Genomic DNA, 13,594 nt, shown 5'->3' with positions numbered 1-13,594 from the left:
CTTGGACAAGGATATCGAAAATATGGATGAAACAGCAATAAACGTGAGTCAAAATAAAAAGAATAATATTGCCTCTGAAGACCATGTAACTTCTGATGAAGGTATAAACAAATAATTTTTGGTACAATAAGGTATTAAACAATACAAGTCGATTTTAAGTAATCCCGCTTAATATATATATATAGTGTCTATTAATTTATTAATTTAATATTAAATAAATACAATAATGATACTAAAAATTTCCATTATTTAGATCCTAAAGATGCTGTTAATCCAGTAAATAATATGATACCAACCGATATCATTTTTGAAAATTTTCCAGCAGGTAATCATTCATATTTATTGTTCTTTTGTTTATAGTAATATAATTTGTAAATTTATATTTCAGATAGTCAGAATATTGTTTCAATCCTGCAAAACACGATTGCGATTAAAAAATTATTGGAACAACAAAATGCATTTTTAAAGCAATTAGAGCGTACAAATAATTCGCTTCCACTGCTCTCAGCATCTGGTTCAAGCTGTAGTAGTACTTTTTCTCTTATTCCGAACAAACCTTTCAACAAATTTACAAAATTACTTGATTTCGACATCGCATTAAAAACTAATGAGGAAGGACAAAAACAAATGGTAAAAATAGTCTACATTTCTTATTTCTTGTTTTTTGAATATTTGAGACAAAATTCAAGGTTCGAGCTGGTAAAATAATGTAAATGGTTAGAAAGAAATTGCTTTCAAAAGCAATTTTGATTGTTCAAGCTTGATTAAACTAGGATTATTTTATAACATTCATTATAATTTCATTGTACCATTGTTGAATATGCCAAAACTACTGATATCTATTTTTAAAAAATATATATTTAACCCTTTTTCCTTCTGACTAACTGACTTTAATTGAAATTAAAATAGACAAAAAGGATGCTCAATATTTACCAGAAAAGGCTCGAACAATTGTATATATATATATATATGTATTTACATTTTTTTCGTAGGAAACATTTGTCTATTTATTAGGAGGCACTTCTCCCCACGATCAAATAAAAGCTGGACTAGAAAAAATATTTACTAATAAATTGGGTACAAAATGTTCTTGGATGGGTCGCAAAGGCAACTTCGAAGTGAACACACTAATAATTATGGACATTTTAAAACGTATATAGAAATGTAAAAATATATAATTATAAAAAATTAATGCTTTTAATAGCATAATAATTGTACCGGTACTATATTAACTTTTTTTTTGTTACATTTGTAGGATCGACTAGAAAACACTTTCCATTTTTGACAGATAAACAATTTCAGAACTATGTGTCAGCTTGGTTAAGGCACTCAAAAACGCGCTACGACAGAGAACTAGTATGTTTTACGTTTTACTTGTATATTTTAGTTTTCGATATAACAACATATTTATTATTACTTTTATTTTTTACAGGCAAAGCAACAACGTCAATAAGTTTTATCATTTTTTAAGTATCACAATAATAGTTACTTGTGTATTTAGTGTATTCATGAATTTTTTATTTTTACGTTAAAATCAAAGAGAAATTAATATTTTTATATTAAAATGTTGGCTTGTATTAAAATTATTTAGCGATAAATGAATGCAATTAGATGATAACTTATATATATTACTAAAACTTCTTATTGCCCACATTAACAGCACTGACCATATTAGTTGTGTTAGCGATTTGTGTTATTATGTATCTTATAAGTTAATTATATCCCCCATAGCAAAAAATGTCACAGTGACATCACAATAAGCTCACAATAGAGTCACAAGGTGACAAAAAAATGTAATGTCACTGTGATGTCATTGTGAGATTATTGGAAGGTAACAGTGATATCATTAATCACAATTGAAGTGATATCATTGTAAAATGTCACATTGATATAACTAGTATATCACGAAATGTAACAATAAGGATAAAAAAATCTGTCATAGCAAGAAAATGTCACAGTGACATCATAAAGATGTTCTGCTGTGACGATAAAATATATATTTAATCGTCACAGCACAACATCTTTATGATGTTACAGTGATATCATCAAAAATGTCACATTGATATAACTAGTATATCACGAAATGTAACAATAATGATAAAAAATCTGTCATAGCAAGAAAATGTCACAGTGACATCATAAAGATGTTGTGCTGTGACGATCAACAATTAAAATTAGAAAAATAAAGTTTAATTTATGATATATTTAATAAATAATTTATATTTATTTATTTATATTTATTACTGCTATAACTAAATATATATTAGGGTGTCCAATTTAAAATAACACGTACACCACTTCAAATATCTCTTAAAATATTCATCAAATAAAGGGCATCATCTACTTTATGACCTCCTTTGAATCAAACAACTTTTATTTGAAATATTTTTCTTTAAAATAGTCGCGTTCAGCAGAATGACTGCTAAGTTGTCATCTTGTCAAGACTTGACGTTGATTTGTTCTAAAAGTAAAAGAATCAACACGTCACCGTTAATGGACGCTACTTAATGTAACCTAATCTTACCTAATCCTAATGCAAGCGTGACCGTGTAGGCGCGTGCACGTTGCCCAAAACGCTCTGCAGCGTATACGCAGTCTGTTGGTGTACCAGCACGTGTTTTTTATTTGCATAAGAGGACATTTTGACTCAAAATAAGTGATCTCAGAAGATCACTTAGCAATAAGAAGTGATTTAACAAAGTGAAAAACATCAACATAAAAATTAAGGTTAGTATATACAATATTTTTTATCTTATGTTTGTCTTATATTTTTTTCATATTTATTGTAACAAGATATCTTTTTTTCATTGTATATGTATATTTAGGAAAAAAAATATATTTTGTGAAAAATATGGGTCGCAAACGAAAACACTCAATATTTTATAGTGCAAGACATAAACGAAGATTAGTTGCAAGAAACACAGTAACAAATATGAATATGATAACTCATCAGACTGATTCTGCGGATTCTATGGCAATAATTAATAATAATAATGATCAACTAATTGTTGTTGATGAGAATGCTTCGTCTTTATGTGATTCTGATAAAGTATACTCAGATAGAAATCTAAATCAATATTATGATGAAAATAATATTAACTTTTTGAATGAAAATAATGCCTGTATGATACAAAATTACACGGATGCAAATAAGCTGCAAGCTATAGTCGATAACAATTATGAAAATCTGTGTTTAAATGATAACGAAACTTTTATACATGACATAAGTAAATGGGCTATTGAAGAAAAGATATCACTCAAATCACTCCGTCACCTTTTACAGATATTGCAAACACACACTAATTATACTTTGCCTAAAGATCCACGTACATTATTGCAAACTCCTAAATCAACTGAAATTATACAAATTGAAAACGGAGATTACTGCCACTTAGGTCTCGAAAAAGCTCTTCTAAAAATTATTGAAGAACGTAAAAGATTGAATTTTGCTCTTGATAACATTCAATTATTTATAAATATTGATGGTTTACCTATATATAAGTCTTCCACAAAGAGTTTATGGCCAATATTATGTGCAGATAATATTATAAACAATGTATATGTCATTGCCTTATATTATGGTGAAGGAAAACCAAAAAATGCAAATGAGTTTTTAAAAATGTTTGTAGGTGATGCTATTGCTTTTATAAATAATGGGATTGATTATGAGGGACAGATCATAAAAGTCGAAATTAAAGCAATAATTTGTGACGCTCCTGCTAAATCATTTATTTTAAATGTAAAAGGACACACTGGATATAATAGTTGCACTAAATGCATTATTGAAGGTGATAATATAGAAGGACATATATGTTTTCCATACACATCTAATATGATGTTACGTAATGATAAAGAATTTTTTACTGGATCTTATAATCTTGATTATCAAACTGGTGACACAATTTTAAAAAATATACCAAATCTAGGCTTAGTTACAAATGTGCCACTAGATTATATGCACCCATATGTTTGGGTGTTATGCGTAAACTTATTATGTTATGGCTTTCAGGACCACTTAAGATAAGATTATCAAATTCAGACAAAGAACAAATTTCTAAGAAACTAATAAAGTTACGCAATTATATTCCTTCTGATTTTGCTCGAAAACCAAGATCATTAAAGTATATCAAACATTGGAAAGCCACAGAATATCGGCAATTTTTATTATATACAGGTCCTATTATATTGAAAGGAATACTACAAGAAAATGTATATTTAAATTTTCTAACATTACATGTAGCAATCACAATTCTTGCACATCCTACTTTAACATATCAAACTTCTATTATAGAATATGCAGAAAATTTATTAAAACATTTTGTAAAATCATTTCAAGTTATCTACGGTTCTAAATATATTTCACATAATATTCATAATTTATTACATCTTGCTGCAGACGTAAAACAATTTGGTGCTCTGGATAAATTTAGTGCATTTAAATTTGAGAATTATATGTCTACGTTAAAGAAATTAATTCGTAAAACTAACCAACCATTACAGCAATTAACAAGAAGATTTGCAGAAATTGAGACAATACATAATAATGAAACATTCAAAATATATTCAAATTCATACGATATGGAAAAATGTTTTACACGCTCTCATTGTGATGGTCCTATTACGAAAGATTTCATTTCTGTACAACAATATAAAATTTTTTGCAATAATCAATATTATATTAACTGTGATGATCCAAAAAATAATTGCATTTCTTTTGAAAATGGACAAATAATGTCAATTTTAAATTTCATTAAATCTAATGACAATAAAATGTATGCTATTGGCAAAGTACTTGTGTTAGTGGAAGATTTATATACACAGCCTATTTCGTCATTAACTTTAAATATTGGTATCATGTCTGAATATTCTCATCTTCAGACATGGGAGTTTGATAAAATTAGAGCAAAAATGTTGAAAATGCCTTATAAAAAAAATTATATTATATTTCCGATGTTACACACAACTGAATAATACATGTTTAATATTAATTTGCATTTGTAATTAAATAATTAAACGTAATTATAATACTCTAATATAAATTGCAAATATTATTATTATTATTATTATTATTATTATTATCGTCACATTTTTATCATATTATTTACATCATAGATTATTTATAATTTCAATGCTGATCAATTTTTATTTACAGTTATTATGGCGTATAATATTGTGGAGTTCGAAGATGGTTTACAAATTGTTTCTTCTGAATGGTTAACTGAAAATAATAAGGAATGTAAATGGCCATCATATACAAGTCAAATTAAGATAAATAAAGCAATTATGAAAAGAATATTTCCTTCTGATGATTGGCAATTATATAAAATAATCCGTATTTTTGGTAGCAGCGGTTAGTAATATAAAAAATGTATTTTATTTTTTTATCAAAAATTATATAAATTAAAATTATAATATATATGTATTAAAAGTATATATTAAAATTTAAATTTTAAGTGATATTTGATTATAAAATATATAAAAACAAAAATCTAATTTTTAATATTCAAAAATTTTATACGTTTTAGATACATATGATAAAGCTATAGACAAACTTAAATTAGCTGAACAAATATCCGATATAGATGGTGATGATGGAAATAACCTCAAAAAATCGAGATATCAACGAGCAAAAAAAAATACAGGTTCATCTCCTGATAATTCTGATACAAGCGACACAAGCATCAATAAATTAAAAACTCGCAATGATTTAGAGTTAGATAATTTTCCTAATACACCAAAAGTTTTAACAATAAATAAGAGCAAAATCTGTGAAATAAAGACACCATTAATACAAGGTGATAAGAAAATGAATCGAGTAAAAAAAATTTCAAGTTCTTCTGATAATTCAGATAGAACTGACACAAGCAATGATATAGATGAAGCTTCTAATATATCAAACGATTTAAATAAAAGCAAAATGACTTATGAAATAAAAAAACCACTGATAAAAAATTATAAGAAAATAACTAAGCCTCCGATACAAATAAGTAATGAAAAAATAATTAATATTCAGTCTAAAAAGTCTGCAGTTACATATAGTAAATCTATAAGTTCACAAGAACATCGAACAGCAAATAAAGATGACCTTGTTCCACAAAATTCAGATACAATATCTACATCCGATACTTGTAATGCTGAGATTGATGTAGGTAAAAATATATCTGTTATTAATTTTAAATTTTTGTAAAAGCTTACCTATATATATATATATATATATATATTATTAAAGTACACAAGAACATCGAACAGCAAATAAAGATGACCTTGTTCCACAAAATTCAGATACAATATCTACATCCGATACTTGTAATGCTGAGATTGATGTAGGTAAAAATATATCTGTTATTAATTTTAAATTTTTGTAAAAGCTTACCTATATATATATATATATATATATATATTATTAAAGTTTTAACTTTTTTTATTTATATCACTGTAAACATATATTTAAAATGGTATATAATTCGTAATATTTATATAATCTGACAATGAGTAGATATACAATAATATGTGTCAATTATTTTTGCAGATTTTCATAATTTAATTATCAGGAAACTAAATGCAGTATTGTTAAATCTTACAACAATTGATGAACGTTTAATAAAGTTGGATAATCACATAAGAAAAAATGAGGAAACGGATTTATAAAAAAATGAACATTATGATTTCGATTTGCCAGCAGATACCGTAGAACAATTACAGAGAATTGATAATCAATTAAAAAACAAATGTGTTGCTACAGAAATGGTATATACAAAATATTATCATTTTATACTTACGATTAGAAACATTTTATTGAAATGTCTTATAAAAAGCAATATTTTGGACATATTTATTTATTTATATAATGTTAAATAATTTTAAAGAAGTTAAAAGAAAAGTAATGTTAACTTTTTTTATAAGAGAAAAACAAATGTTTATTATTTTGATATTTTTAGATCATAAACTAATATTAATTAAATTATTTTATATTTTTAGACAAGACAATTGAGCTTTTTAGGAGGTAAGGATCATCATGATGTGATTTCGTACATGATGAAACATATTTTAACAAATAAATTAGCAATGGAATATAGTTGGGCTGGTGCAAAATTGAAAAATGCCTTTAAAAATCTTCGCATTACTATATGTATCATAAGTAAGTATATAAATATTTAATCACAGAAATGTTTTTATTGACATATTTTTGACACTTTATATATAGCATTCTATGCATGGTTATATTGGATGATGCTATTAGAACTCTAATATCATTATTCAATAATATGTAATCATAGGAATATAAAATAATTTTGAATAGTATATATACATATATACATATATATATATATATATAAAATTAAGTCGCTTTAAATTTTTATATAATCTATAACCACACATATCTGTTTAAACTTGTTGTTAGATGCTGCGCGAACTTCAAGAACCAATTTAACAAATAAGGAAGTTGCAAGATGGCTAATTTTAGCCAAGCAGAGATTTGACCGAGATTTGTAAGTTATATATAATATACCTCAATTTAACTATTTTATCATCTTATCTCAAACTTTTTATTTTTATAAGAAACTGATTTGAAAGAGGGTGAACACATGCACTATCTGTTCATTATTGCGTGTATTAGTTTTTTTAAATTAAATACAACATTTAAGAACTTATTGTTATTTTTGTATAGAATATTTATTGCAGAATTGACTTATTGCACCTATGTATAACAATCACATCTTTCTTTTTAGGAAAAAGGAAGAACAAAAGAAGAGATGCGAAAATGAGGAGATCTAAACAAGAAAAGGACAGGTTATTAAATAGAATATTTTTATATATAATAAATAAAATATTTGAACGTTTATTATTACGTTTATTGCACAGTTTATTATTATTACGTTTATTTATAGATTTTATAGAGTTTATTTTTGCATATGAACTTTTTTTATTTTGAATGTATTAATTTCATACACAGTAATTATATATATATTTTATTATTTAAATGGTTACAGTATTAAATACATATGCATAGTTGTAAGTGCAATAAAGTAATTATTAAATATTATTTTTTAAATATAGTATAAAACGAGAAAAGTTATAATAATATATACAGTTGAATATTAAAGTAATTTAAAGTTCTAAGTATTTTAGTACTTTTATGCGTAGCTGTAGCATAAAAAATTAACAATCACTATGTTTATTTTATTAATGCCTATATATTAAAAAGTTATGCACATTTAAGTTTTCTAACAATTGTATCAATTTTTTTTCATAATTCTGATAAAGTGATAACTAGAATTTAAAAAAAATTACTTTAAAAATGATTTATTATAAGTATTAATTATATATGTTAGTGATATAGTTATTAAATATGATTAAATGATGTGATTTAACGTGAATGTGTATTAAATGATAGTTATACACCCACACACACGTACATATATAATAATATGGCTTATATTTTTTGGAACGTATATATGTATTATTTAAAAAATAAAAATGTAATTAAATAAATTACATTTATAATCTTTGAGACAAGCATATGACTACTGGCAGGATCAACCAGGGAGCTTCGTGTTCGGTTACTCGCAAGGGAGTAACTCGCGAGCGAGCCCGAAGACTCGTCGCTAGCTCTTTTTCGCGCGCGCGCGCGTTCGATGCCGAAACACCGACGCGCGCGCAACACGCTCGTATGTGCCATTTTATTTGCCGCCGGTCTTGCTCAGCCGGTCGGCGACACTCTGCTGTGTTTAACGCTATTATGTAAAGCGTACGAGAGAACGACGGAGGCGAGAGTAAACCCCCGACGCCGCCGCCTCTCCTCTTCTTCCTCCTCCTCTCCGTTCAAAAATCCACAAGATCAAAATACTCGTGTTCTTATTCTCCCAAATGTTATGATGCGCGGTCTCGAGAGACCGCGCGATTCACCCTGACGCTAGATCAACGATGGCGATGCTTAGACGTCGAGGACTGTTCTGTCTGGTTCGTACGCGTTTAACCGCACACGACCAGCAATAAGATTTCGCTACGGCGTACAAAGCGAGCGGGAAGAAGCAACTCTTCCCGCAAACTCGTATCCGTGGAGTAGATGCTCGGTAAGCGCGACGATTCCGCTGCTGCGTACGAAACGAGAGGGAACCGCGCGGCCAACACACTAGAGGCGTGCGCGCCACATAAGAGCCATTCGGTCTTGCGACACCGATTCGTGGCAATGCTGTGCTCGTAATAAATAAGTGTGCGTTAATTTTGCGCGCGTTCGGCGACGAACGAGAAGAGCCGCACCGTAATCCCCGGCGAAGAGGAATACGAGACGACGCGAGAGTCGAACGTACGTTCTCGCGAGACACGCAACCTCCAAGCATGAGAAGACTTGGCGGCGGCGCGTTCTGCGACGATCGTATATTATTTTATATATTCGTGGTTTCCAAATCAAACATTTTATATAAATGTTCTCTCCGTGTCAGAGTCGCGACTCGACAAAATCCGTTCTCGACCCGTTCGGGCGATTCTTCGTTTGTCAACGTCGAGAGCGCGACACGTACAATATTAATTTCTCCTACCCTCTTATAGTACCCAACCGACCGGCCAAGCGGTCGGCGACGGTACGGAGAGCGGTCGAAACACGCCGGAGTGGCGAGAGACTCGAGAAAGTACGTTTACGACTCGTCCGGACTCGCTCGACTCGTTCGACGCGCCGAGCGCGACGTATCTCTTATTAAAAAAGGTAAAGAAGGCGACCAGTTAAGGGCACGCCATTAACAAAAATTATCCATTGCAAACCCATGTACAATAGAATTGTATGAAAAATTATCGATTATAAACCCATGTACAATCGTAACAAAAGTAATGAAATAAAAAAAAATTGCGCCAAGTGAAAGTAGAAACTTGTACCAGTGGAAAATTAAAGTTGCAGACATATATAGAGTCGTATAATAAATCAATAAAAATTTAAATTTGCAAATGTAGAATTGTACCATAAAAAAACTTATCTTTTAAAAAAAAAGATAAACAATATGCCAAGTCCATGCGCCATGTGAAAATTGTTAAACAAAAAAGTATTTTTAAGTAAAAAAATCTATCAATTGACAAAAATTTATGTTCTAAAATTAATATCTCTACAAAAAGTAATGTCCAATTATTGCGCGAATAAATAAACATTTTTATAAAAAATTAAAATTTAAAAACTTATGCAAATTTAAAATTAATATAAAATAAAAAGAAATAAAAAAATTTTAGTTAAAAAAACTGGGTGCGCTGCTAAATAATATTCTAATGATATTAAAATTAAATTGTTACTTTTAAACTCATTGCAGCGCGCCCAGTTTTTTTAACTAAAATTTTTTTATTTCTTTTTATTTTATATTAATTTTAAATTTGCATAAGTTTTTAAATTTTAATTTTTTATAAAAATGTTTATTTATTCGCGCAATAATTGGACATTACTTTTTGTAGAGATATTAATTTTAGAACATAAATTTTTGTCAATTGATAGATTTTTTTACTTAAAAATACTTTTTTGTTTAACACTTTTTCACATGGCGCATGGACTTGGCATCTTGTTTATCTTTTTTTTTAAAAGATAAGTTTTTTTATGGTACAATTCTACATTTGCAAATTTAAATTTTTATTGATTCATTATACGACTCTATATATGTCTGCAACTTTAATTTTCCACTGGTACAAGTTTCTACTTTCACTTGGCGCAATTTTTTTTTTATTTCATTACTTTTGTTACGATTGTACATGGGTTTATAATCGATAATTTTTCATACAATTCTATTGTACATGGGTTTGCAATGGATAATTTTTGTTAATGGCGTGCCTTTAACTGGTCGCCTTTTTTTACCTTTTTTTAAAGGTGAGTTTTTAGAGATTATATCATTGATTTTTGTATATGATAAGCATCTTTAAATAAATAAGCAAATTCAATTTTTCTGGCATTTTCTTATTTTAGGTACATATATATCCAATAATTAATATACAAAATTAAATATTATTCATTACACAATTTGTATCAAAATAATATATTTTTAAAAATTTATTTTAAATTTATTTAATCATTTTTATCATTGTGATTGTAGTGGCAAGGATTTTATTGCTCAGTGTCATTGCAAGCATCTGGCCTGTATATACCATAATATATTGTGTAATACATTGGCTAAGTATGACAATATAGATTTTGATAGATTCCCATGGAATATTGGAATTTTGTCGGACTTGCAGTCATCCACCACATATGCAGCCTACAATTAAAGAACGCATTTATTCCATATTATTTGCTTCTGTTATTGGCATAGTGCACATTTTTATATATCTCAATGCTGTAGATAGCAAAACATTTTGAAAACATCTATCTTTCTATGTTATCTGCTTTTTTGAAAATATTGCAGCAAATTTATTATGGCAATATGCTTGTCCTCCTGCAGTTAAAGAGGCTTAGTACTTTAATATAATCTTTATTATTTGTATCATTTCCTTTTTCTTGGGAATTACAGCAATGCTTTTGTACTATATTGTCTTGCATCCCTCAAAAAGACAACATACTTCAAACGCACCAGTTCAAGCAATGTAACTTTGATATTTACTTACTTTAAAAAATGAGAGATAAACTATACAATATGCAATTAACCTTATCTTATGACTTTTATAAATCTTATGATAAAATCTAACTCTCTCTTAATCTTTATTATGAAAAGAATCTCGGTATTATATGAAATAATTTCATTGTAATTAATAGTTTAACTTTCAAAAATTTTGCAAAATAAAATAACTCATACATTGTATTTCTACCATATATATAAAAAAAAGATAGGTAAATATAAATAAATAAATATATATTTATGATATACAATAAATAAATATATATTTATATATATATATATATATATATATAAAATGTTGGATTTTTATTATATATATATAATTTTAAAAAATCTTTTTATATGCTATTGAATTTTAATACATACAATTTTGATTATATGTATTTTAATTGATTATATTTATAAGTATTTTTATATTATCTTAAAAAGACTGCATAGAATTATTTGTGCGACACTCTTATATGTATGTATAATTAATAGGGACCAACTACACATTTTTTTTCCACTGAATAAAAACAATCTCAATATTAAAATTAAATTATAAAAAAGATACTGTGATATTTTATTGATGAGAAATGTACATTTATAATTGTATTAAATACAAAAATAAACATGCCATGAATTACTATATATACATATTTTCATAATTATCAAACTTAAAAATATAATATTGTTACCAAAGAAGAAAGCACTATTTAAAAACTCTAAAAGTTCATAATTTGTTAAATTAGTAATTAAATACTGCATTTTGTATAATTTTTAAGCTTTATTCTTTTATTTTTCTTTATTTAATTGAATAGATATTAACATCCAATGTAGCATACAGATTAAATTAACAACCAAAAAAATAAATCTTAACTTTGAAATATATTTTTGTTTCTTTTAAATATCAATCAACTGGATTTTGTACTACTATTAATATGAATTCTTTATCTGGTGCCATCATAATTTTATGTTTTTTGCTACGTATGCGCAAGAAAGTTAAATCATTTGTTGGATTCAAGTCACGTACGACAGAACGAGCTTTATCTGACAATTGACTTATCAAACCTGCGTATTGAACTGTTGTCGTATTATCTAATGTTGACTTTATAGGAATACCTAAAACAAATATAATTTTATAAATTTTTGTTTACAACTACAAGTAAATCATGTCAATGATCTCATGTAATACCTTCTGCATTCACCACTATTGTTCCAACTACCCTTTTATGAGACTGAATTTGTTTCATAGTTTCTTCAACCTCTTATAAATTATTTCATCGAAATTTATTAATAAAATTTTTATTTTAAATATTCCAATAACGGAAGCAAATCATATGGAATATGCGTTCTTTAATTGTAGGCTGCATATGTGGTGGATGACTGTAAGTCCGACAAAATTCCAATATTCCATGGGAATCTATCAAAATCTATATTGTCATACTTAGCCAATGTATTACGCAATATATTATGGTATATACAGGCCAGATGCTTGCAATGACACTGAGCAATAAGATCCTTGCCACTACAATCACAATGATAAAAATGATTAAATAAATTTTAAAAAATATATTATTTTGATACAAAGTGTGTGATGAATAATATTTAATTTTGTATATTAATTATTGGATATATATGTACCTGCAATAAGAAAATGCCAGAAAAATTGTAAAATAATTCCTATAGCACTGATATTAGATTTATCTTGTTAAGCTAATCAAATGCTGCGATGATAACTAGCCATTGCCCAACCCATGCTCACAAGTGAGCTGATAATGCTACCTGCTTGATGTACAACTGAAAAAAATATAGAAGCTAATTAAGAAAATTATTAAAAATATATGCACACTCATACATAGGCATTTATAATTTATATAATTGAAATATTATTGAAATAATAGCAAAATATCTGATTTTGTATCACAGACTGTAAACTTGCACATAAATTATTATGACAATAAATTTGCAAATAATAACATTAAAATTGAATGTAAAAATTGAAATTGAAAATTGAAAATATCTAACCCCGCACG

At 27.4% G+C, this 13,594-nt stretch overlaps 1 protein-coding gene and 1 long non-coding RNA gene across 2 annotated transcripts in view; one reads left to right on the top strand and one right to left on the bottom strand.

Annotated features, from left to right (window-relative positions):
• The first annotated feature begins 262 nt into the window (after positions 1-262).
• On the top strand, positions 263-1,124 carry LOC146724001 (uncharacterized). The gene is made up of 3 exons (XR_014924250.1): positions 263-325; positions 389-630; positions 993-1,124. It is a non-coding gene; the product is annotated as an uncharacterized LOC146724001 (long non-coding RNA).
• Positions 1,125-12,460: 11,336 nt separating this feature from the next.
• Positions 12,461-13,594, bottom strand: part of LOC146724000 (dynein light chain roadblock-type 2-like) — a 1,207-nt gene continuing 73 nt past the window's right edge. The window contains exons 1-4 of the mRNA XM_085480657.1: positions 13,587-13,594; positions 13,203-13,358; positions 12,754-13,086; positions 12,461-12,680 (exon numbers count right to left, since the gene is read on the bottom strand). The exon at positions 13,587-13,594 is cut by the window's right edge and continues 73 nt beyond it. Coding sequence (XP_085336783.1) covers positions 12,469-12,680; positions 12,754-12,811 — 270 coding nt within the window. The 5' untranslated portion in view covers positions 12,812-13,086; positions 13,203-13,358; positions 13,587-13,594 and the 3' untranslated portion in view covers positions 12,461-12,468. The remainder of the gene's footprint in view (positions 12,681-12,753; positions 13,087-13,202; positions 13,359-13,586) is intronic.

This window comes from Nylanderia fulva, unplaced genomic scaffold (assembly GCF_048542155.1).
Source record: "Nylanderia fulva isolate GAGA-0341 unplaced genomic scaffold, ASM4854215v1 Scaffold155, whole genome shotgun sequence".
NCBI lineage: Eukaryota > Metazoa > Arthropoda > Insecta > Hymenoptera > Formicidae > Nylanderia > Nylanderia fulva.
Note: the sequence above shows the minus strand (reverse complement) of the source record. Positions and strands in the feature narration are given on the sequence as shown.